The following is a 26246-nucleotide window of genomic DNA, read 5'->3' as shown; positions in this document are numbered from 1 at the left end:
CCATGAGACAGATTTTTTTCTTCTTTTTCTGTTTTGTCAAAAGGCATGATCAGGCAAAACATGGGGTAAACTTAACGTATGTGAATAAATTCATTGCCTGGAGGGAAGCCAAGGTCCAGGAGGACAGCAGAGATTTGAACTTTACACCTTCTTGCTTACATATGAAAAGGTCTCAGCTGAATTATCCATTTATCTAGTGGATTACTTCTGTTTAAACAAAGGAAAAAGCAGAATACACTGCATGTTTGTCACTGACAGTTTGCGTAATGTCAGGAAATTATTTTTTAAACCAAAACTATGAAATGAGATTTCAATCCAGCATGGAAATTATGTGGAAAAAGTAAATTTCTCTCATTTCTGTAGTGCTCTGTTCTGTCACTGGTGTTGCCCATGTCATTCCCACTTGAATGGGTGGTAAGAAATGTTTATATCTAGATCAAGCTGCGTGCTCGACTTTCCTGGTGTGGTTTCCATTAAATATACAGAAGAAGGCAGCAAGCTCGTAAACCCTGAAAGCACCCTTCTAATGATTCAGACTGAGCTGATAGCAAAATTCTAGTCACTGGTTACCAGGCTTTTAACTCCATGTAGCACAGAGGTGTGAAAAAGATCAAGTGAATTTTAATACTTCTCTTATCCTGAGTGGTGCTACTTGAGTTTTGCACTTACACAGCACATGGAACTTAACCATGATAATTTGACATTCCATTCCTCTTCAGCAATTTTGTCACTGTTCTTTTTAACTCAATAGCATAAGCATTATTTTACATACAAGAACCACCAAGATTGCTTTATGTTTAAAAACAAATGAGCCTATCTTCAAGTCCTTAACTTTCTGCCACCAATCATATACATCTATATGCCAGATATTCTGCACATAAAATCGATTACTACAAGGCTGATATTTAATTTGCTTATTAATTTCATTGTGAAGGCATGTTTGAAGCCACCTTACTGAAGGATTCCTCCAAGGTAACCATTTAACAGCTAAGTAACCTTTAATTACTTTTCAGTAATGATACACATCTAAGACAGATATTGTTATACTGTGACATCTGAGCACTTTAACCCAAAGGTAGTTATTAGCACTCCCATACAAGATTCATTATGGATCATATTTCATTAATGGAGAGTATTGTGTTCTCATCTGATTATGTACTCGCAAACGCTTATTAACGTATCTCCCTGAGTGTGACCATGTTGCAACTCAGAGGTATCCACAGATTTTCATAAATCAGGTATCATTTCTTAATTAAAATATATTCAATCATACAAGCAAAAAGTTATATGACAGCCTTTCTGGAACTGTTTGATACACACACTAAATAGAAAAGAGTTGCTTAGTGGCAGACAATGTATATAACTAAGATTAGCCATGCAATACTTGAAAATGAAACAATTAAAATGTAAATTAATGCTGCACTGCAAGAATCACTAGTTGTGATTTATATCACTACAGGTGAGAAGACAGTCCAGACTTGCAGATGACTGCAAATGTACACAAATTAAAATAAATTAGATGACATACCAAGTCATCATCAATTCTAATAGGCGTGAATTCATCGTGATACATTTATTCATTCTTCACAATACCTCTTTTTATCAAAGTTTTCCAGGGGTGACTGGTTTTTCATCCAATGTGTTTCTCACATTCTTTTCTGACTCACTGAGCTAAAGAAAAACCACATTTTTGAAAAACAAAGTTTCCTTCTGGGAATAAATAAAAATAACCATATGTGAATTGTCTACAGCAAATAATACAGAAGCTGAAGAGAAAGAAAAAAAACACGTCTTAGCTTGTCTTTCCTTGAGTTCCCCAGAAAAGTAGAAACTTAAGTCACCCTTTTTCAATGAAATGAGTTACTTAGGAAATCACTAATTTACTCAAAGTCCACAGAGGCATGAATGAGTCAGAGATGTATTTCATCTGAGTCAGGTCACAGTCACTAAATTATTTGTCTTACATAAATGAGGGAGAGGTGAAGGAAGGAACAGGAGGGTACAGCACATTTCCCTCACAGGAATGGTATTTGAGGGAAGATGCAGAGGTTCTGTATAGTGTATGCTCAGAAACTCAGAGGACTCAGCACATTTCCAAACAAACTTAGTGAGTACCATAACAGAAAGTAAGTTGTTACAAACTCTGTAAACTGGAATTGAGAATGAACAGAAGAATTTTTTTTTCCCCTTAACTGACTCAAAGTAGCTTTATTCTTAGATTTTGAGGACAGAAAGAGTTGACGTGATCACTTAGTTCGATTTCCAGCATCTCACAGGCAGTAGGCATATGGGACAAGCACAAATATTTAAAACACTGCCTGTTTCAGTACTATTCTTAATCTCTCAGTCTTTCAGAAGTAGATTAATTAACTCTTCATGGCAAAATATGGAATAATATATAAGGAAGATAACAATTTATGCCAATGCTCTGGCTTTCATATCTGTTATTTTTAGATAATTTGATGCATAGTCCCATGTTCCTTCTGTGCACAAAATAGAATCGCTGTCTAAGTCATGGCCTATTCCTAAAGCTGGATTTTCTTCCCACTGACAGGTACTATTGCAGCACTCAAGCATACATGGCTGTACTGGGTCTCTATTCACATAAAAGTATTGTAAGATTTTTAGGATCTGATTTTTAATCTATCTGTGTCATCTTAGGCCGTGAAAACATGTGATGGTAAAAGATGAAAGGTTGTATACTGACAAAAATAATTTTCTTCATTCTTTGTGAAGATACTTTGCAAAGTTTAGAAGTGACACAATGGTTAAACTGTATCTGCTCGTTTTCCAATCCTTTCTCTTGCAGCTATCCTCTATGTCTGTGTGGCATATATGGGATTAATTTTTATTCGCTTTCTTACATAGTTTAGTAAATTCTCTCCTCTAGAAGCAAATTACTAATTACTAGAGATACTTAACTGGTTACAAATTTGAGACACTCTTCGTATAACACAGGGCAGAGGAAAAATTTTAAAACAATGTAAAGGCAAGGAGGCATCTGGAAACTATTATGAAAGGTTTTCCACATAAATATGAGTCTGTACATAAAAATGGGGATGGTCAAGATAGCAGGGAGAACAATTATTTCCTGTTCCACCAGGCAAATGCTGGAAATACCTTTGTACTGCTGTTTACTCACAGAAATAGTAGCTTCACCTGCAGTTGTTCTGCTTTTTATCAAAGGAGAAATAAGATTTAATCATTGCGGAGAAGCCAGTTTTGTCATGCCAAATGCAGCTGTTGATGAAAGAAAAAGATGCATGAGGAGCTTGGAAGCACACCAGGGAGGCCTCCCATTGTGGAAAGTGACTTTTTCCTGAATCTGTTTGAAAGATTGCTTTTAAATCCACTAATGTTCTCATCTTTCCTTTGGGGAAATGCCCCTTTTCTGGTAATTATGGCAACATCAGAAGCAACATCAGGAGAAGATTTTAAGGAGCTCAGGCATGACCTTCTCTATCTTTGCTGAGCAGCCTGCACCATGGCTGTGCTCAGCCTCCCTGAGCCCCTTCCTCAGACTAACTCCAGGCCAGTCACCATGCTGGTGTACAATTAAGGTTGCACAGTGTGAACATGCAGAGGGTATAAATATTAGGTTGGACCGAAAGCATGGAAATAGGCAGTGTTTTCAGACATGCATGCAACTTCCAAGTCCTACAGCCTTTAAAAATGAGGCCTGAAAGGAACTTCACAATGCGTCAGCTCTCATAAAATTTTAGACAAAGACCAGTGAAGTTATTTGATGACAACAGGCTCTTGGTTAGGGCTTCATGTCTGGTTAGTTTGCTGTTATGCATTTCACAGCCTTGTGGCCTGTATGTGGAACATCACACACAGCTAAAACCTGCTATGCTGTGACCCCGGTTGTATAAAGACTATTTGACAAGATGTTTGCACTGAGGACAAACACAATACAGTCACTTCCTTCAGTGGTAGAAATCATGCTTAAAATGTGATTCTTCCTCATGAGGTCAGTCCCTGTCAACTGGAGCCTTATGATGTGGATCCTACAGTAAATAATGTTGCTTTGATGATGATCTATCCAAATGTGAGCCTGGTAACTCTTTTCAGTTTTGCTTCCTCCTGTGCCTTAAAATCGAGAAATAATTCTATTTATAAGTGATTTCCTCAATTAAGTCAGTCTATACTATAAGCTGGCTTTCCACTGTTTTTATTACATTGGTTTCCCAACAGATGGTGATTTGTTATTTTATTTTTTTTCCCCCATGTTGGTTGAGAGATCAAAGGACTCAGCCATACTTGTCTTTTGTTCTGGGAGGTGTGCGGATGAAATTTTGCATATGTTGCATGACTGTGAAGTTAGGTTAGTGTTTTCAATTGTTACTCTAATAAGAGGCAAATGCTGAACTTCTGTGCTACTAGAAACATTATGGGCTCTGGTGGTGAACAAACATACTATTCCCACCCAGAAAATTGGATCAACATCCTAATATGATTGCCATCCCTCTTAAAAGTAAATCTAAGCCTGCAATGAATTAGGAAAACTGTATCAACTCATGGTAAAGTAAAGTAATAATGAGCCAGCAGAAATATTGACATTGTGGGAATAAATAAATCATCAATCATCCTTTAACTGATAGAAATAGTGACCATCCAAATGCAAACAGTGGGTATATTTTCAGCTCCTCTTGTATTCATTACTAAAATTAATTTTCTTAAAGCAGTCATAAAACTATGATTCATTGCTCTAAGATGCTAAAAATTAATATTTTCTGTGATGATACAAATTAACAGTGAGCCTCAGATTTAGTTACATCAGTATACGTCACATAAAACTCCACTTAAAGACAAGCATTACTAGGAAAAACACCCCACACTTGAAAGAAAATAAATAAATCCAAATCTTCAGTGTCTTTAACTTGAATCACTTGCTATCTGAGCACATTCAAAGCTACCCATGGTTTTAAGACCTGGACTCACAAAGCAAGACACTGCATGTGGTGTAAGCGAAAATGCACTCAATGGTTATGCATGTGCATGTGTGCACACTCCACTCCGTGAATTTACTTCCATGGAGGTCTCCTTCTATCTCACGTTTTTTTTTTCCTCCCCTCCAGCACCATAAACAAAAGTTTTCCCACAGTTCTGAACCTCATTTCTTTGAACCTAATGAATATGTCGACCAGCTTTAGTTTCTTATTCATGGAAATCATTCATCTGTGGCATACTGTATACAGTTCTCCACTGTAATCAACCAACATTTCTCAGCCACAGAAGGAGAAAGCCATGTAACAATGAGGAAACAATGGTCCTCTCACTTATCTCAATGGAAGCATGTTAGCACACAGATTCCTCTCATTCGGCGGCAGGGGTTCAAATTTGACATTATCATTCATACTGGACTCTTTGCACTAAGAAAATCTGAAAAAAAAAGTATCCATGTTAGCAGTTACTTCCTGTGAGTTGTTTTTTTCAACAGTGGAAGACAATATGCAAGATCTTGCTAGTATCAAGCTTCATGCTGTGTCATTGCATGTCTCTCGTGATCAGACCAGATATCCATGGAAACGATGTTTTCTACAGACCATACCCATGAGTTGTCTCTCATCTCAGGAAAGTTTTTCTATAAAACCAAACTAGAGCAACTAGAACATGACATTTTCTTTAAAATATATCCATAAAGTAACATTAAAGTAAAATAGTTCTCTATTTTATTTATTTATTTACTTATTTATTACCTAAGAATGAACCTGGGGGTCTACCACAGCAATTTGGATATATTTATCAAGTCCTAAACAACAAAAGTTAGCTGCTGAATAGCTGAACTGATCAGACTTGAATAACAACATGGGTTTCATTAGTAGTTTCTGCTGTGCAGCAAAAGCCCCATGTGCTTGTAAATTCCATGTGTTTGTTCTGCTTCGCATCATATCTTATACCTCTCCACTGTATGACTTACCAAAGAACTGTGTTTCCATTTTGACTAAACCATTGAAGTCTGTAGACTGAAGAAAAAAGGTGAGGAAAGAAAATAGCCAACAACACAGTTTTGTCTCATGATAGTCTACAACTTGATCTCATTTCCTGCATGTAAATGTTCAACTCGTAAATCTATGACTGAACCTCAAACATAATTACTGACTTTCTGTCACTTTAGACATACATAGATTCCAAATTGCTTAGGTGTATTTATGAAATATGCAAGGGCAGGACTGAATGCATTAAATGACATCTGAAAACCTACGATGTTCACATTTCCTGTCAATGATCAAAGCACGGCCCCTTTGCTAAGTAACTTACCCCCCAAAACTGTATTTGTACTGTGTCTGAATTTTAAGATATTGAGCCAGATACTTTGCATGCATATGATTTGGAATCATCCTATTCTTACAAACATACCTTTAGCGTTGGTAAATGGAAGATCAGATAGATCAGCTAGTTGTCAAATACTCAGCTGTCATAAAGGCATGTCCTCCTTAATAGAATATGCCAGCATACTGAACACTAGCTGCAAATTTAAATTATCATAACTTTAACTGTGTGGTTTACATCAAAAGTTTTGTATGCATATATTTTGTATTAGGAAATTTATTCTTATAGTGTTAAAATAAGATACTTGGGAAAAAAATCTCTTTCAACATTTTTTCTTCAGTGCCTCTCTTTGCTGAGGATGAAATATCATAGCAGCTGTGTAGACTTTCCCAACAGTGAGGGGTAGGAAAGATGTCAGCCATTGCCACCATGCGTGTTATTCAGTTGAGAGAATTTATCTCATAAATTCAACTATTCCGACAGCTAAATTATCACATAAAGCTTAATAGTCTTACTTTAGAAGATCTACTCTAGAAATAAATTTTGATTGGAATTATATTTTGCTTCGGTATGACAGGATGAAGTTTTGAAAAATCTGAGTTTTCCTGGTTTAACTTCTGTTTTATCAAACCCAGTGTTCAAAACACAGCTAAAGTCAAAAGATATCCATAGTGTATTCAAAGACAGGCCTTCATAAATAACTGCATTTAACTGTGAACCTGATTAATATTTGTTTACAAAGGGGGTTATGGAGTTTTTCAAAAAGCCTTTTAAATGGGAATCAAGTTACCACTTTATGGTGACCTTCTACTTCTGTACTTTTATCACAAGATAATGCTGCATAGCAAGAGATGGCATTTGGGACATAGCACTCGGACTGTCAGAAATATTTGTTTCTCCATGACCATGTTAAAAACCTTTAGAGCTTCCAACGATACATCCTGTTTTCTTTACAGAAATATTTGTCATACCTTACCAGAACAACTGCCTTGCTTAGGTTGTCTTCTGACAAAAGACTGTCATGTTCTGTGTCCCTTCCTTGTACTCCTTTTGTAAATATTGTCTTCAGGTCATTGGAAAGTTGCTGTAGCATATCCCTTCTGAACCACTGTCATAGTCAATTATGGCATGGAGAAAGAATTATATGCTACATATAGCTACAGGTAACTGCATATAAAACTATAGACTTCCAAAGTTCTAGAAAGGTTATAGCTATGCCATGATATACTCTACTCAACAAGTGGAAGTAAATTATACATGTGTGAAAAGTTTGATTTTAAGCAAAGAGTTTTCACATAAGGTAGCTTAAGGGACTGGAAATCAATGTCATGTGGAGCAGCAGAAGTGAAATGTAGTAGAAGATCAGGTTTGAGATTATCTTAGGAACCTAAATGTGCACAGGTCCCTGGGACCTGATGAAATCCATCCGCAGGTCCTGAAGGAGCTGGCGAATGAAGTTGCTAAGCCACTGTCCATCATATTTGAAAAATCATGGCAGTCAGGTAAAGTTCCCAATGACTGGAAAAGAGAAATATAACCCCCATTTTCAAGAAGGGGAAAATGGATGACCCAGGGAACTACAGACCAGTCAGTCTCACCTCTGTGCCTGGCAAAATCTTGGAGCAGGTTCTCCTGGAAGGCATGCTAAGGCACATGAAAAACAACAAGGTGCTTGGTGACAGCCAGCATGGCTTCACTAAGGGGAAATCCTGCCTGACCAATTTGGTGGCCTTCTATGATGGGGCTAGAGAACTGATGGATAATGGCAAAGCAGTCAATGTCATCTACCTCCACTTGTGCAAAGTGTTTGACACTGTCCTGCACAACATCCTTGTCTCTAAATTGGAGGGTCCACTCAGTGGATGAAGAATTGGCTAGATAGCTGCATGCAAAGACCATTGTGGTCAATGGCTCAATATCCAGCTGGGTACAAGTAATGAGTGGCATCCCTCTGGGACCAGTGTTGGGACCAGTCTTGCTCAACATCTTTGTCAGTGACACGGACAGTGGGATTGAGTGCACCCTCAGCAAGTTTGCCGATGACACCAAGCTGTGTGGTTCAGTTGATACACTGGAGGGAAGGAATGCCATCCAGAGGGACCTTGACACACTTCTGAGGTGAGTCCACGACAAACTTATAAAGTTCAACCAAGCCAAGTGCAAGGTCCTGCACCAGGGCTGGAGCAATCCCAGGCACAGCTACAGGTTGGGCAGAGAAGAGATTCAGAGCAGCCCTGCAGATAAGGACTTGGGGGTGTTGGTCGATGAGAAAATGAACATAAGCCGGCTTCAGTGTGCACTCACAGCCCAGGAAGCCAACCATATCTTGGGCTGCATCAAAAGGAGCGTGACTAGCAAGTCGAAGGAGGTGATCCTGCCCCTCTACTCTGCTCTCGTGAGACCGCACTTGGAGTACTGTGTGCATTTCTGGTGTCCTCAACATAAAAAGGACATGGAACTGTTGGAACAAGTCCAGAGGAGGGCCATGAGGATGATCAGTGGACTGGAGCACCTCCTGTATGAAGACAGGCTGAGAAAGTTGGGGCTGTTCAGCCTGGAGAAGAAAAGGCTGCATGGAGACATAATAGCAGCCCACCAGTAATTGAAGGGAGCCTATGAGGATGCTGGTGAGGGACTCTTCGTTAGGGACTGTAGTGATAGGACAAGGGGTAATGGGTTTAAACTTAAACAGGGAAAGTTCAGGTTAGATTTTGAGACAAAGGGGCACAAAATCAAAAGATGGAATACAGAAACCTTTAGAATTAGTTTTCAGTAATGTTAAGTTTGATGGCTTTGTAACACAAGAAGTTCTTTACTGTGAGGTTGGTGAGGCACTGGAATGGGTTGCCAAAAGAAGTGGTAAATGTTCCATCCCTGGCAGTGTTTGAGGCCAGGCTGGACAGAGCCTTGGATGACATGGTCTAGTGTGAGTAGTCCCTGCCCGTGGCAGGGGATTGGAACTAGATGACCTTAATGTCCTTTCCAACCCAAACCATTCTTTGATTTTGTGGTCTGCAGACCCAGAAGCCTCTTTTTCATGGGAGGTGAAGGTCTTGATACGCCACATTCCTTTATTTTGTGATTTTGGGCACTGACCCTGTGAGATGCCTGCCAAAAATGTGTGCCTATCTGTTACCTGCCATCCTCCTCATAGAAGAACATCAGTACAGCAAAAAGGTCTAGATCTTCTTTTCTGGCATTTCTCTGTGATTATAGTGATGCTTAGAAATAGTATGTCACAAATAATAATTCTATCACACAGTTGTTATATCACAAACATGAGAATAATCCTTTGACAGTACCCTTTTCCTTCATATTTTCTGTATATATTTGGCAGGCATATAAATGCCATATAAAGGTATAATGAATCAGATAGAAAGGAAAATAGGCTGAGGTGATGTCTTAAATTAAAAATCATTTGCTCAAATGTTTCACTTAAAAACCACAGGTCAGAATCTTAACTGATATAAACTGACACAACTCTGCTGTCTCCAATGAAGTTAGGCCAATTTATGCCACATCTGCTACTACTGAAGTCAATCTTTCACCCTGAATTTTATATTATATAAGAAAATACAACATATTTTCTACCAGCAGTAGCACTGGTCTTTCAAGTAGTGTGTATCTTCAAAGTCATTCTCTTAGGAAAATACTTGTGTTCCACCACTATATATTTACAATATATGCAGACAGACAAAAAAGACAAACGCATACATGTATCAGAACAGGATGTCCATTACTTAGAAAATGCACTTTAGACCTCTTCTAATGTGAAGTACAGAAGAAATAATAACAATTAAAAAAAAAAGTGGAAAGTATAATTCTGAAATATTTTATGAGCTGAACCAAAGTTTTTTAAAATACACAGAGTCTGGAAAAAGCAAATACGTTACAGGTGGTAGCGTTGTATAACTTCATATGCAACAACTTAATGTTTTATGTACATCATAAATCTGAACCAAATTTAGAGCTTCTTTATTGATTAAGAATGAGAAATAACCTGCAATTAAAGGGATCCCAGATCTTTTAAGTTCATGCAGTTAAAAATGAGGTTTAATCTGTTGGACAATGACAAGAAATTTGGAATTAAGAGACAATAAAAGAAGCTGGGTTAGTTCTTCAGACAGCATCTATTGATTTACCTCTGTTGAAGAAACTAATGCATTCCTGCTGAGGATCTGGCAAACAATTTTGTACAGCTCTTGAAATGCCTGCCTGAGGATTAAAAAAAAAAGGTTCTACAGGGCATTCTCTTTACCTCCACCTGTGTGTAAGGGTTAAGTAAATAGAAAATCCTGTTCTTTCCTAAACAGGACTGTTCCCTGCTGGTTCACACAAACTACCCCAAAGGGAGAACTGGGGAAAGGGAGCAGGGCTCCTTCCCTCTACTCAGGCATGCACAGGCAGGTGCATTCTGCATCCTGTTGTGATTTTTCTAGTGGCTTTAATGCACCTCTGTGTCTCCCTGCAGATGGATTTGCTCCTTTCAAGCACAGATCTGACTTGTGTAATTTTGCAACCGTTAAGTACAACATTCCTGCACATCCAATCTTGTTTCCTCAGAAGTCAGTGGGAGCAGAACATAGCCTTACTAATTACTTTCTTGTTTTGTCTGGTAATTGGTTTCTTGTATTATATTGCGTTATTTGGACAGAATGCCACATGTTGCCTAACCCTGGATCCCTGATGTTGGTGTAGGCGTCTGTGTTAGGTCATCTCACCTAAACACAGGCACATACAATATAGTCATTTGCATATGAGCCCGTTTACCCCATTCAGTGAAAGTACAAATATAACCAATGGATGATCTTAACCTTCAAAATAGGCTCTCCTTATGTATTTTCTGTGTATGCTACGTTCTTTCTTTAATATGTTCATTTTTCCTTACTCATGGCTTTTGTGCTGAAAGTCTATTCAAACATTAACTTTATTCTCCTCTCGAAATACTGTGGTTACTCACTTGCACATCTGGAACGGATTTAAGCAAAGATTAGTCTGCTTTACTCCTTAGACTGTGGTGTAATTCACAACATATTAGGTTGTATACATTTGCACAGATCATTTTTAATCAGATGCACAGCATGCTGTTCATATCCTTTTACCTTTTTATTATTATTTCTGTTACTGTACTTCATCAAACTCAATTAGACCTGCCTAGTTTCATCACTAGAAATGGTTTTCTTCAAGCACAGAATGGGGTTGAGATACACTGCTTCATATCGAAGAAATATTCAACAGATATAACGATTCATATTCCCATTACTTTATGACTATCACACAAAGTAATTTATTTCCTCTCCCTAAACATAAAATTGTACCATATTCCAGCCTCCTGCAGCTTACTTCAATTGCTTCTAATATCTCCTCTGTCGCTTGCCACTCTTCTCTTTAAACTTTGCTTCTCCATCCTCTTCAATTTGGCACACACTAATTTCCTCTCCTCCATCAGACTCAGGCAGGTGGATTATATTCAGAGCTCAGATAAACAAGCAATCTTATTAGACAGTAGGTACATTCCCCAACTATTCTCCTAATCAGTTCACATTTACCTAAGTGCTTGAAAAATAAATAAGCAGATGGTGAAGTCAGTTAATTTTCCACAAGTGTTGTGGCAGAAAATGAATCTTCAGGAAATGTTTTAGATGGCAATTTTTTAACTCAAAATCAGCGTCTTGCCTTTGCTTATGTTTTATACCTTTTTTAGCATGCCAGGGAGGTATAAACGATATATGACACAGAAGCAATGGCCCTTTGACACGTCCAGTGCTGCTGTCTGACATGACAACATAAGCCATCTGGCTCTCACAGATGCAGCATGCTGGGGTTCTGGGGTTAATATTGTACCCCCCTTACTCAAGGTGTCTCTAATAGCCACTGTCAATCAAGCACCCTCCTCTTCCCCAGCTCCGGGAAGATATGCACATTTGGAATTCCTGCCTAGGTGGTATGGGAAAGGAAGCAGCAGGCTCTAGCTGAGACATAGAGATAGGCCAGATTATTTTTCATTGCAAACCTAATAAATTCATTTATTCATCTGATTTTTCACCTTTGCTAGAGACAGAACCCAGGCTGACTGTCAGATTTGTCAAAGCCTGCCCCGCTTTCGCTCTGCACGGGCAGACCTGGGCTGAGAAGGCAGTGACCCCTCCTGCAAAGCTGTCCAAAGGATACAGAAACTTGTGCCACTGGTAGGGCAGGTGGAGATGATTTTACTCATGGCTTAAGTATGAAAAGGAAGTCAAAAGCTAACAGTATCTGAGGCAGTTCAGTTAAACATACTCCTGACTTCCCTGGTTTGCGAAACCTTGAAACCAAGGGTCATGAGAATGATTCAAGCAAATGGGGACTTACAAACTTACTGCAGAGATGACCAAAAAAACAGCAACAATGTAGATTATGTTTACACTTAGGGGCTGCTAAAAAGAAGCTAAACCAAACATCCTTTTTTCAGCTTCAGGGCCAAACACATTGACTCAAGACTTTCAAAATCCAGAGTGTTAAACCAAGGCTGGATCTGGCCCCTCATCTCTGATTATCCTTTCTATAAATCCATGATAAGTGTGTGTTAGTTTTATGGAACAGTCATAAAACAGCCAAATGTAGAAGTAAATGACCTCATACCAGCTATATCTCTGCAGATAGATTCACTTGGCAAATAGCCAAGAATTGATTGACACACATCTTACGGAACTAGAGTTAATTAATATGTCTACCAATTCCCAAAAGGATCTCAGGAAGCAGAGAATCTGTTTAATGCAGTAAGCAATGACATACTGTGTGTGGTCAAGAGACAATCACTAATTGCCAAGAATGCATGCTGAAGTAAAGCATTAAAGAATATGAAAAAAAACCCCTTTCTACTTTGCAGCTCCTTTATCCCTTCAAAACCTTATGCTTAGAACATTTTAAAGACTCATGTTTCAAATATCAAAAGACATTTTTATAGGGAAAAATGCTTCCCAGACTATGAAGTCAACACTCAAAAGGTCTGTTAATTTTCCTACAAGAAGAAATCTTGATTTTTAAACAACTGAGTACTCAATCATTTAACAATGATGTCTTTATTTTCAGGGAAATCTGCAAACCTGAATTGCAAAACCATAAGGTAGCTTGAAAGAGCTGCTCTGTAAAGATCACAGAAGCTGCAAGTAACACAAGTATAGATTTACCAGTAAAATATATCCATAAATTTGATGCGCTGAAAACACGTCAAGAGTTAAGTTCCTAAACTGAAACAGTTCATCAAGCAATACTCAGGTAAGCCAGACTGAAAATAACATAAAGTGGGCTAATTTATATTACATACTCAACAGAGAAATAAAAGATTGGCTTTTCTGTAGAGAAAAATTATTGAAATGGAAGCACAAAGACATTCTAGTCAAATCTGCAGCCAGGAAAACTAGGAAAACTGCTTTCTGTGAGTGATACTGTTTTTCATCAGGGAAAACCACCCTTATCTACTTAGTTCTGACAATCACTGACAAAACAGTCAAGAGCTACTGCAAGATTTCTACAACACTAATCAAGAATCAGCAAGCTACAGATTGATATAAAAAAATGGGGGAAAGAGAGAAGAAAAGTGTTGTATTTTTCACTAAAAAGTAAGGAAAGAAAACGTAGGTTACATACAAAAAACCGTCAGTGTGTTAGGACAAATTTGAGAAGTGGGATTTATGAATGTGTGACACTATTTTAATTCCCAGCTGGGAGAAAGCTGCCACGGTGTCAGACTGTACTGCTGGTAGGAAACTAAAGGGCAGAGTTAGACCCAGAATAAACACACGGGCTGAACCACTCCTCTTATAGCTGATATCTGTTTTGACTAAAATAAAACCAACTAGTGCTTTTAACTTCTTGAACCAGGTAGAATGAGCTTACTCATATTTATTTAAGCCCCTGAGGGAAAAGATGCTGTGTAGGGGGGAAAAGTACAGATTCTGCTGTGATTTATCAATCAGCACGTCAGCACCTGATTCAGGAGCAGGTCTTATCAGATCCACTCACCGAGCCACAAAAACCAGTAAGAGTGCATTTTGGCAGGAAGAGAACATGGCTAAACACCAATAAAGATTAAAAACAGGGAAAAAAAATATTGGTTTAAGATAGTTTACCTCAGGATGGCTTCCAACTTCAATGTAGGTGCAGACTGGATGAAAAGCCCCTGTCCCGCAAGCGTACAAGTGGGTTTGGTTGTAAGCCTTAAGCACCTTGATGAAATTAGCACATTCTCTCTGTAAAGAAAAGGGGGAAAAGAAATATATCCACAGAGTTAATTCAGTGATTATGACGAATGAGAGATCTTCTGTGTTAGGGATATATGGCTGAATGAACAGATTAAAGTGTGATCATTTCATGCTGCTTATAAACTTGTTTATTGCCAAGCATTTAATAAATAGTATGATTTAGGTTCTCATTTAAATATCTTTGGTTGCCATTTAATAAGTCATCCACCCCTGAAGAAAAGATTACACAAAAAATCTCCTAATTTTTGTTTCAGGCACGCTTTATCTTTGTAATTTATGCTATTGCTGTGTTTGTAAGACAAAACCCATTTATAGAAATGTGTCAGAATAAAATAATGAAGACAAATGGACCAACTGTTTGCTTGTATTCAATTAAGTAACAATTAGATGAAAGATGTGCCAGATGGAAGGAGTTGATGAAAAACAAATCATTGATACAGCATTTCTAACAATAATATGAATGCTGCCTCACCCCTATTGTCTGTGTTTACAAAGATGAATACATATGCTAAACTTCAATGCAATTATTGACAGCCCCTAGAATGTGAGCTTTGCAAGACTTGGATTTAACATTTTCTACCTAAATTATCCATTATGAGTAATTCTAGTTCTCATAAATCAAAAATTTAATAGCAACACTAACAGTCCCTAGTACAAACATTATGTTATCTGTTAATAAAAATTTCATTATTAATGTCTAATGTTATTAAAATAGAAATGTCTAACCTGATAGTCAAGATGTCAACCTTTTCCATTTATTTAACATTATTATTTCAACCAGGTATAATGATGAAAGAAATATGTCAGTGCCTGTGAATCAGTCTACTGACACAATTAGAAATACTGGATTTCAAACAGGAGAAAAATAAGAACTTTAAAATAAAATAAAGATTTCCAATCAAGTTTGTGTTTTAAGGAAACTTTTCAATGCATATTTGATGACTTTTTTTCGTACAGTGCTCAGCTGTACTTCTTCATGTGGATCAGGACCCATGAAGACACCACCTGGGCCATAGCCTTCACAGAAATCTCATTGACTGGCATCATCCGTCTCTGCAACTTGCTTCCTCATTAAACCAGATACTCTTAAACAGAAAATAATGGCTCTGCCAGGAAAATTCAGTTTGAGGCATGCCTTAAGCCATCACAGGGAAAAGCAGTGAACTTAGACAGAATACTGAGTCCTTGCCTTACACAAAGGACTGTACTAAAATGGCATTGCTTTTCCAATTTTACTGTTTATTTGCATAACAGATAATGGCAATGTATTAAAAAAAGCACCCAGAGATAAGCATATAGAATCTTACTACATCCTTGGCTTACTGCTGATAACTAAGTTAACTTTCCAACCAAGACGGAGAAGAAAACATAAGGATAAGTTAAGGTAATCCAACAGGAAACTGAAAGAAATAGAGATGGATGTTACTAGAGGTCTTTTTAATTCTTTCCATTCTGACCTTTCGTAATAAAAACACACACAATTTCTGGTGCATTTGTATTCTTCCTCCCACACATGTATAAACATGAACATACATTTATCATACATATCCACAGACTACTTTCCATTGTCACACTGGTACAGTACTAAGCAAACACTTGGCATAAATTATCAAAATTGCAATGTATGTTTTAATATTTTTCTTAATGCTCTTGTCTTTTGTTCCTTTTAATAAAAGAAATATGGAAAACCCATGAAAGTGTGTTAATAATTCAATGCCTGCGAGAGCAAAAATGGGCAAATACTACAAATCCATGTAACATTAAAAATTAATAAAATTGAAACAGATCCTTAAATTCTGATATTATGTGTTTCAGATGGAGCATCTGATTTTGACTCTACATAATTTAAAACTGATCGAAGATTTGTGCTTTATTAAATAATTCAGAATTTTCCCTCTTAGAGTTGTATCTAGTCAAATTTAATCACACCACTGTTTCGGCAGGACTGTGCTTTGCTTTTCCTGGTATGAGATATTGTGATTTCAAAATGTCTTTGTGGTCTCCTACTTCACTTTATTAAAGCTTCCAAAAATTGCTTTGCCTGAAGAATGTGAATGTTGGAAGTCAGTGGACACGTATCTTGGAAAAATGCTTGAGGACATGGGCTAGACCCACAGCCAGTGTGAATCAGAACAGACTGTGCTTTCAGAAGAGCTCTTCTGATTTACAGTAACACACCACCTGTGACTCTACATGCAATTACTAAATAATGTTCATCCGCTTATTAATAATATACAGCAAGAAGGTACTAGCTAATATTTTAATGGTGAGATGGAAACCCTGACTTAGTAAAGGGCCATAATCTTATTTGATATCTATAGATGGAAATTAAGAAAATCAACAGCTTCACTGAATTATTCCAGCTGGGAGGGGGGAGGGGGGAGGAGGAGGTTGGATGCGCTTAACGCTATCACTGCCATATTTGTGTTTCAGTATTAATAGTAGTGTGAATGCATTAATATCAGTAAAGTTACTCTGGGTTTGTAATATATTTCCAAAAGCAGATTTGGCTTATTCATCTCAGCTTTTAAGCTGTCTTTACACCATGGTTTTTACCATAAATGTCTGAGAAATACACAACATAGTTAAACAATGGGGAAGGTAAATACCTACAGCAATAAAACCTTGACTGTGACAAATAAATTTATATAACATTTAAAGTTCGTAGTCCAGTTCAGACTGCTCTTATAGCTTCTCTGTGGTTTACAACTGCATAAAGGAACCATTAAGGCCTATTCAGTAAATTCTCATTCACCTCCCAAACAGATTAGGTTTCTTTATATATTTTACATGGTTGTAAAAAAATAAATAAAGAGGGGTATTAAACCACAATAAATGACATCAAAGTAAACCTACAGTTCTGATTTAAGCCCTTGTCAACTCAGGAAGTTCAAAGTGAAGTTTCTGCCCTGCCTGGGAGACGGTGCTATTCTCCCTGGGACAATAGCAACAGGCACATTGATTTCAATGGCAGAGTAACCAGATTCCTTCCCTTGTCTAATTGTGCTCAAGTACAGCTGCACAGGTACAGTGTCGTGTGTGGAAATGCTGTACCTGTGCATCTGATATTCTGAACTTAGCAAGGGCTTGCCTAGTGATGATGAATATTAGGTTTTACTGGTATATGCAGGCCTGGGGCAAAAAAGCTTCCCATATATCTCTAATATCCCAATTTTGAATGATTTGAACAGTTTTGAATGATTTGCTTAATCTCAGCATACATGTATGGTGAGGAAGATACTCTGACCAAGGAAAGTGTGCGTGCGATGAATGCAATTTAGGTCTGATACTACATGAGACTTGGGTGACTGACTCCCATGTTCAGTCTCAGTTTCCCCATTCTTGCCCTCACATCAAGGCTCCTACAATGGCATTCAGGCCTCACCATTTGTGAAACCTGGGAGACAGCTCTGCTGGTCCCAACGCTGGTGGCTGCCTCAACTTGACTACAAAGTAATTCCCTGACCCCTTTGGCTGGAGGCCTGGAATAATTTGGGTGTCTCCAACTGGGCTTGTCCCACTTGGCAGCAGCATCTCCCCTTGCCAGACCCCTAGGCTGGTGCTATATTATTAGTGCTAAAGTCTGTGCCAGCAGACAAGGCATTTCACTACATGATCTCAGAATGTGAAGTACTGGAAAGGAGACACAAACAACAAAAGAAATGCAGTATCTTGGTAAAACACAGCAGATGGGAGAAAATATCCACCGGAGGAAGAGGAAATAACACAGAGCCAGACACTGTTAGGAACAAATTGTCAGGGAATTTCAACACTGTGTCTGCATGTGAGTGCACCCCCCCACTGCCTTTGTATTCATTTATACGATCCCCAGGAAAGGGATGTTGTTTAAAAGGAACATATTCTGGGTATATCCATATCCTTTGAATATTGCTCTTTGTCAAAAAACAGCTGAAGGAAGAAAATTAGACTTTTCAAAATCACTTTCCAAGTGGAAATTTTTTTTTCTTTTTTTTTCATATGTGAAAACAGGGTTGTGTGGGAGTTTAAAATACACTTAGCCTAATAATGTGAATGAAAATGAATGCAAGGTTTGCAAAGTTCTCCATCACCAGGAAATTATTACTTGGATGGGTTACGAAAATAAATCTTAAAGAAGAGGAGCACTGAAATCACCATAGCAAATTACTATAAATTCTTCCACCTAATAATCCTGTTTATTATAATGGACAGCTTACTTAATATTAGAAACTTTTCTTGTCTACATAAACACTGGTTTATGGCCTAAACCCTGAGTTTACATATACATACATACAGCAGAAAGCATAAGTGATTGCACATGGTACACAATGGTTGAAGCAGATATTAATAGAAAAAATTAGGTACATCATGTGGGAGTTACTGCAGTCCTCAAAACTCCAATTCATTTATCTTGCCTACCCCTGGAGAGGATTAATCTTCATTTGTATTTCAGTAAATGGTATAAGGTTTCCCCAAGAACCGTAGATTCTGCCTTTGGCTTTCCACAGAAGTACCTCTCTCTTAAAATCCAAGCAGCTGAGCCCCTATGTCACGCTTGAGAACTTTTAGCGTAGCCTGCAAGGTCTTTCTCTCTCTGTCCTGACAGAGGGAACTTCTTTAGATAGCTACCTTTTTATGTTTTTACAGCATAACTGCTGCATCTGCTTCTGCAAGCTGTCCTGTTATGGCATGATTGCCAACATCCTCCAAAGCATGGCCAAATAAGTGGTTCATGCCCTGTCCTGGCTCTGCTCTGTGCGGTCCTGAAGTGCTAATCCCAAGAGTGGGGTGCAGTCCAGTTTGAAGGAATATGAACTGCATCCCTCACCAAAGTCCAAGCAGGCACTGCAGGCTTTCCTGGGGTTACTCTGCACTTGAGGGCACAAGGACATTCAACTGAAGCCATTCTACCTTGCATCCAGGAGTTAAACTGTCATTTAGCCACATGGAGGGAACAGTGCCCCAGAAGTTTACTGAGCATTCCTAAGTGAGAATAAAGTTTTAACTTCAGGTACTTTATAGATGTTTATGCTTCTTCTAAACTTGACTGAAGAGGTTATAAGGTTCAGTCTCTCAGCTGACAGTTTATTGAAATAAAAGCAGCTAAACCCACTTCCATCTGCGGTAATGCAGCCAAAGCACCAACCCCACTGCAAATTCTGTTCTACTAAACTCCTGCTGGTAGAACAAGTTGAGAAATTAGACTGTCATGCACATTCAGAGTTAACAGTTAAGAGGTCCAGTGTGCCTGGACAGAGATCTTAACTGCAAATTTCAATTCCAAATATTATATGCTGTGTATAAGGGCAAAGGGCATGTCTTGAAGAGAAGATAAAGTGTTAATGAAGTTTTCCAGAAGGTCACCCACTATATGAAGATCAATATGTCTGATTTACTAACCAAACATGAACACTTATTTTTAACAGTTTTCTAATATTTATATATCAAATTGATAGAAGGGCTTATGCAGAGAGAGATTAGCCTGAAAAAAATAAATTGGAAAGAAAATGTCGGCAACTAAAAGCGTAGGAGCCAAATGCAGAAAGATTGAAAAACAAACACTACAGATATGTGGCACTGATTAGTCTGTGTTATGCAGACTTTTCCCGGACAGTTACAAAAATAAAGTCCATCCATCTGTCAAAACATCTGCTCCGCGTATGAAAATTAAAAGAGAATTTAGGTGGAGTTTATGAGTTTCCAGTAATTATCTCTCCTCCACAAACCTGGAATTTACAATCTTCAATCTGGATTACTGTTGCAGCAAAGAGTTTTTAATGACATTTTTTTAAACGGAAGAGGGTAAGTCCATATGACCAACTAACATCCAGATTTTTCTCCTTAAATTAAGAAATCAGTTTTGTTTTTTTGTTTTTTTTTTTTTTTACCCAGCATTTATGACCATCCTGCTTCCCAGCTATCACAGCAAATGCAAATGGCCAGATTACTCAGGGCCATAAGTAGAAGGCGAAATAATCCATTACAGTATCATTAGCTTCAACAGTTTTCTGGTGATTTAATCCAGATAAGGATCAGACCCTGTAATACATTCTTCCTTCATTCAGCCTTCCCACATAGCCAAGTGATTAAAATATCACAGGGTTTTGTCTAAACTGGATGGACAAGGGGATTTAAAGCTATCATCTAACAGCTGGACAAACAAAATAAATGTGTTTTGTCTTTTGAATCAAAATGGACATTTTCCATATAAAGTTCCATGAATGAGTTTAATTAATATATTTACCTTGTTTTTTTTTTTCTCCTTCTGTTCAATTAATTGAGTTCTCAAATGACATGATCAGGGATATCCATGGAGAATAAGTAATCCCTGACATTACTTCTGTCATTCACATTTATCACACTGCTGAAAGATGCTCCGGACTTACCAGGTAGCTTTTAAACTTCTTTGCTAGTGGGCTACTGCCAGCTGCAGTCAGTTTAGGCTGTACTGGCAAGGTATCTTTTCATCATGCAGCTTCATTGTTTCAAGGAAAATATTTCTGGAGTGTTAGTGCAATAAATATATGTGTGATTGCCATGTACACAGATGATCGATTCTCAGCTAGATCCAGCAAACACTTTAGCATGTCAGTAAGCACATGCAAGGAAGTCCTCTTGAGGGTGAGCTCTACATGGCACATGGTTTCACAGCTCTGTCTGCCTGTGTGCAAGCTTTTGTAAAATGCAGTAACTTATTACCATTTCCCTCTTTGCTATTACAGTAACAGAAAAATATGTTCAAAGAGCACAGTCTGCATAAACAGGCCCAGGACAGGCAGGGATCAAAGGAAATTATTCCAGTCCTGTTAAAATGCAATGTTATATTATAATTCTAATTTATTGGAGTAAGGTAGTTGGTAACACTGCTGCAAAGCTGTTGTGCCAAGTCCTGCACTGGCAGTTAACAGGAAAGTCCTCAAGTAGCAGAAGCTTTGTACAGCCTCTACTACTAATGGGTGGGGAAAATATGCCTGGCACCTGTACCCGATGAGATAACCTTCCAGCTGAGCCTGTATAGTCAGTGGTGCATGATTTTAGAGCAGGGGAGGCCAGCTGGCATGAAAATAATTGCAGACTATGATTTATTACTGTGTGCCCCTTGCAGTTTGGATCGATAACATCATTTCCAAACCTGTTTTGTCATTATTGTACCTTGCAATTATCAGGATCAATGTTTTATAGTCCTACCCTCTGAAAAAGAGCCAGTCTGCAGTGCTGAGTGAGGTTGAGCAGCTGAAGTACTGGGGTCTGTGTTACAGAAAGCAATTTCTATTAACTTAGTTCTTGGGGATTACATTCCCATTAGTCAAAGCCAAATAAGCTGTGTGTATTGCATCACACACACACATAAATCAAGTATAAACCTTGAATATGTCTAGGTAAACAAAATACTTAGTCTCTTTTATAAATCTATGTTATTTTGTAAACTGACTTTCTGAATGTACTTGTGTTCCCAACTCAGAGCTTTGAAAAAGCTGATAGAACTCTAGATTCAGTGTCTGTTGTATTGTATCATGATCTGGAGACTTTATATTGGATCACGATCTGGAGGACTTGACCCATCTGGAGATGTCAGGAATGACACTACTCTTAGTCATGTTAATCACTGCCAACACTGCAAAGGAACCATTGATTAATTCCATATCTAGCTTTTCCTCTGCTGTCACGATGTGACCTGAGAAATTACAGACTGAAGGTGCTGATGAGGGTTGATAAGGCATTTTTGTTGCCTAGTACATCTTACTGTATTCCAGTTATCCAAATAAGTTATGCCTGTTATCTGAGTTTTTGATGTGACAAGAGTTCATGAGAATATTTAAAATGTATAATTTAAGTTGCAGGATAAGTGCATGAATTTAAGCCATTAAATCATCAAGACAAGAAAAAAGAAGCCAACTAAAAAAGCACATGATAAAAAAAAAAAAAGCCACCAAATAAAAGCAGATATATCCTGATTCCTTCAAGCCACAAAACTGCATGCCATATTAGCAAACAGTTGTATTGTCAGCACACTTGCACAGCAGATGGAAAGCTCCTCTGGTTCTTCCTTTGTGTTACTGGGGGTAAAACACAAAATGTCTCCCTGGCTGTCTACCTACCTATTTGCAAATCCAGTAGTTACTACTTGTACTTGGTCATTTGGCCCAGACTTTACCACTAAGGCTAAGCATGGAGGTAGCTAAGCCAGGTGGGATACTCCCTAGAGTCTGTCCTCAAAATAGTCTTAAATCAGAAGCCATTAGAAGTCATTAAAAGTCACGCTTTAAAGATGCCTCCCTTGACTGCATAGACTAAACACATCAGGCGATCAAATCCTTGCCTTTAGCACTAACCATCTGACCTAGCCATCTTAGGAAGTAGAATTTCTCTAGTTCTTTTTTCCATTCAGTATGTTCAAATCGCAAGACATGTTTCCAGTCCTTAAATCTTCATTCAGCAGATGCAGATGATAATTGTTCTGGAGCTGTGAACAGCCAAAGGGATTCCAAGAAAAGGCTGCAATATTAAATACCTGATTTAATGGCCATGTCATATTTTTTTACATCTGGCTAATGCATAGTTAACAAGACAAAACAAAGTTTTTTATGGATGCAGTCCAGCCAATAAGTGGGTTTTCAGGATTTTGCATCCACAGCATGATCATTGTACATTAAACCTTCCCACGAGTGCTAGCAAGCATCCTCTATTTTGAACTGTTATGGTTTTCAGTGATATGCACTTCCTACATCACAGAATGAATTTATTTAAGGAACAGAAAAGTATTTCACAAAAAACTCAAAACATTGGGAAGCCTTGAGGTCAAGCAGAAGCCAGTTCTTTTCTGACCATAAATTTAAAATAAAATTGAATTTGCTCTGTAGAGTAAACCTGTTCCACATTTTGGCCATGGCTTTGCTAGCAAAGAAATGAACAATACTATTCAGTTTCAGCTCAAGCAGTCTCACCAAGCCCAGCAGCAATTTAAGTTGCAAACACAGTCTAGATCTACAAAGTCTCTCTCACCTATCTCTTCTATCTGGGTGGGGTAATCACCTGTCTCCTGGAGAAATCAGATTACACCCCACCTTTCCGAATAGGATCAACACCTGCTAATTGGGTGGAGTATTTCAGACAAACAGGTTGTCAAGCTTGTTATAGGCACATAAAGCACTTAGACTCTGTATCAGCCAGCTTGCCTTTATTCAGCATATTATAGGCATATCCTGTAATGACTTCCACTCATAGCCACCTAATGACTTCCACTCATAGTCACCTAAGATAAGTATACTCAGAACTTCCCTGTCGAAAGTGAATGTAAAACCATGAAGTGTTCAAAGGAACCAAAAGACTGTTGCATCTAGAAGGGACAGTTGCTTAGCAGTTATGTGTACCTGTAAATGGACACACTCTGCAAACCAGACTATGAAGTTACACGTGTCTTACTGTGGGAACTCAGAAATTTGTGTGTGGGTATTAAACTATTTTGACACCACAGAGAGAGGCTGAACAGAGAAACCATAAGTGACAGAAGCTTAAAATTTCCACTCAGTAAAAATTTGGCACCAAAGTACAATTGTTGAAATGACAGTTTGCTGAGCAGTTTCATTAGGTTGGTTTTGGGGGGTTGATTTGGGGTTGTGTTTGTTTTCTTTTGTTGGGGAGGGGTTGTTTGGTTTTATATTTATGATACACAGATAAATATATATAGCAACCTAATGTTTTGTGAGATGTTAATTAGGAAAAAATTACCCAAGGGAAAAAGAGATCTATAGATTATTTGATCCAACACAGATCACATCACTCAGAAAATGAACAAGCAAACAAGCAAAAGGCAAGAGAGAAAGATTCGGATTCCCCTTTTATTTACTGTTCTTACTTTTCTTGTTCCACCATCTTCAGAATACTAAACTTTCTCTACACTGAAAGGGTTCTTTTAAAGATATTCTGTTGACATGAAAATGTAAAAACTGAACAAAAGATTAGCCTCGACATAGGAAATAATTGCATATTATTTCCTAGGTTATTTTAAGAACTTTCTCTTTAGTTCTCTTACTTATTATAAAAGGAAAAAAGGCAATACTTTAGCCTTGTGTACAGCAGGGAGGAATTTAACAGACTTGGTTTTGGTGAATGTAAGAAACAGAAGTATAGAAAATAATTAGTCGTTGACTAATTTAATAGTGACATAGTCACCACATCTTGAGTATTGAGGAATGGTGACAAGTGATCTTTCAGAGCAGACCTATCCTTAATTTTTAAACTAGCCTTCCTTTTATTAAACCACAGAAAATACCAAAAATTAAACCACACAAAAACCAAGCAAACAAAAACCCACAGCAAACAAAAAAAAAAAAAAAAACCCACTACAAACAGAAAGAATGTGAAGCAGGACTGAAGCCCTGAAAGAAAATAGGGACTAAACATATTGATCATTTTTACTAGTCATCCAGTTAATGTGTTTCTCTGGAAAGGAATGTACAAAGAATAAATTTACTCTGTCCATCTTGGGATGCAATAAATCATAACAGGGAACTACCCAACATCATTTTGAAATAGCAATAGCTGGTAATTCAGCTGTGAATAAAAGTAATTCTCAGAATTTGTCAAGGCCAAAGTAGGGCTCATGAGGAACTTCTATTGATAGAAAATTAAACACATAATTTTGGGAACAATTTTTCCTTCATTTCTCCTTTACTACCCCTTTGTTAAGTCTGTGACTTTGTATTTCAAAAACAACAAAGAAAACATTTCTGCAAGACTGCATTAAATCTGCTGAATATTGTTTCCTTCAGAAGCAAATTTCTATAGTCACACCTATAAGCAGAAAAATAAGCCCAAAATTAGAAAATTAGCTTTCTCCTTGATCTGTATCAATTTTTTCCCCATACTAAAAGACTTAAATGACTTCCCATGATACATAAGTGGGTAAAATATGAAAATCTGAACAACAGCCAACTTAATTCTTCCTCTGCCTAAGTACACAAGTTATTACCTTAGAGTAACTGATTTGCCTTGGTCAGTTTATACGAAGATTTATATGCAAATGCCTAAATGAATACAAGCTGTAGGATCAACATCTGAACTAAGAGCCATAAATGGGGCTTTATTCTGGTGCATGTGTTTTGGGGGTCCATCCAAGAAATGGAGCTGGCACAATCAGAATTTCCCAGAGGGGAAAATTCTGCTAGAGAGCTCCATGGGACTTTGAAGGACTCCAGTGTAGTACGATTCTTTTTACCAGGCTCAGTTCACCTCTAAGTGAAGGGGTTGTAAGTTTGTTTTATCTTTTCCCCCATCGGTCTTTCTCTTTTGTTTGTAGTCTATGCAGAGCAGTTTTATGCAGCAGCAATATTAAAGCAGCACACTACTTACTTGCAAAATGTCTCACTCTCTCATCTCCCAAATGGTAACGAATGCTTTATCAAGAAATCATACCCATATTAAAAATCCTGGACAAGATTAAGGAATGAGCAGCCCTCAAACTGATAAAACAAGCATACCAACTGGAACAGCTGATAAGAGTTGAAAGGGATATGCAGTGGCACTATTTGTATTACAAAATGACTCAGAAGTCACATTTCTTCTTGTAGTAAGTAACATTTAGAGTAAATTCTGTCCCTAAACCCACTAGAGGTCCATTGCTTTGGATTTTTTCTGACTTTAGCCCTTCCTACTCCCAGAGGACATTCACCTTCCCCTTTCTCCATGCTGGAAGGGGTTGTGGTCTTGAGGCTCTGTTAAAGGATTTCAGTGCTATGTTAGAGACAG

General features: G+C 37.9%; 1 protein-coding gene across 2 annotated transcripts in view; it reads right to left on the bottom strand.

The window, feature by feature from the left end:
• The window catches only part of SEMA3A (semaphorin 3A), a 170416-nt gene that overhangs the window by 86755 nt on the left and 57415 nt on the right, over window positions 1–26246 (bottom strand). For both annotated transcript variants that reach the window (XM_061368180.1, XM_061368181.1), the window contains one exon: window positions 14388–14507. In XM_061368180.1, the coding sequence (XP_061224164.1) occupies window positions 14388–14507 (120 nt within the window). The remainder of the gene's footprint in view (window positions 1–14387; window positions 14508–26246) is intronic.

Source organism: Neopsephotus bourkii, unplaced genomic scaffold, assembly GCF_033783945.1.
Source record: "Neopsephotus bourkii isolate Nb327-2 ecotype Australia unplaced genomic scaffold, CSIRO-AGI_Nbou_v1 NB_1423, whole genome shotgun sequence".
NCBI lineage: Eukaryota > Metazoa > Chordata > Aves > Psittaciformes > Psittacidae > Neopsephotus > Neopsephotus bourkii.
Note: the sequence above shows the minus strand (reverse complement) of the source record. Positions and strands in the feature narration are given on the sequence as shown.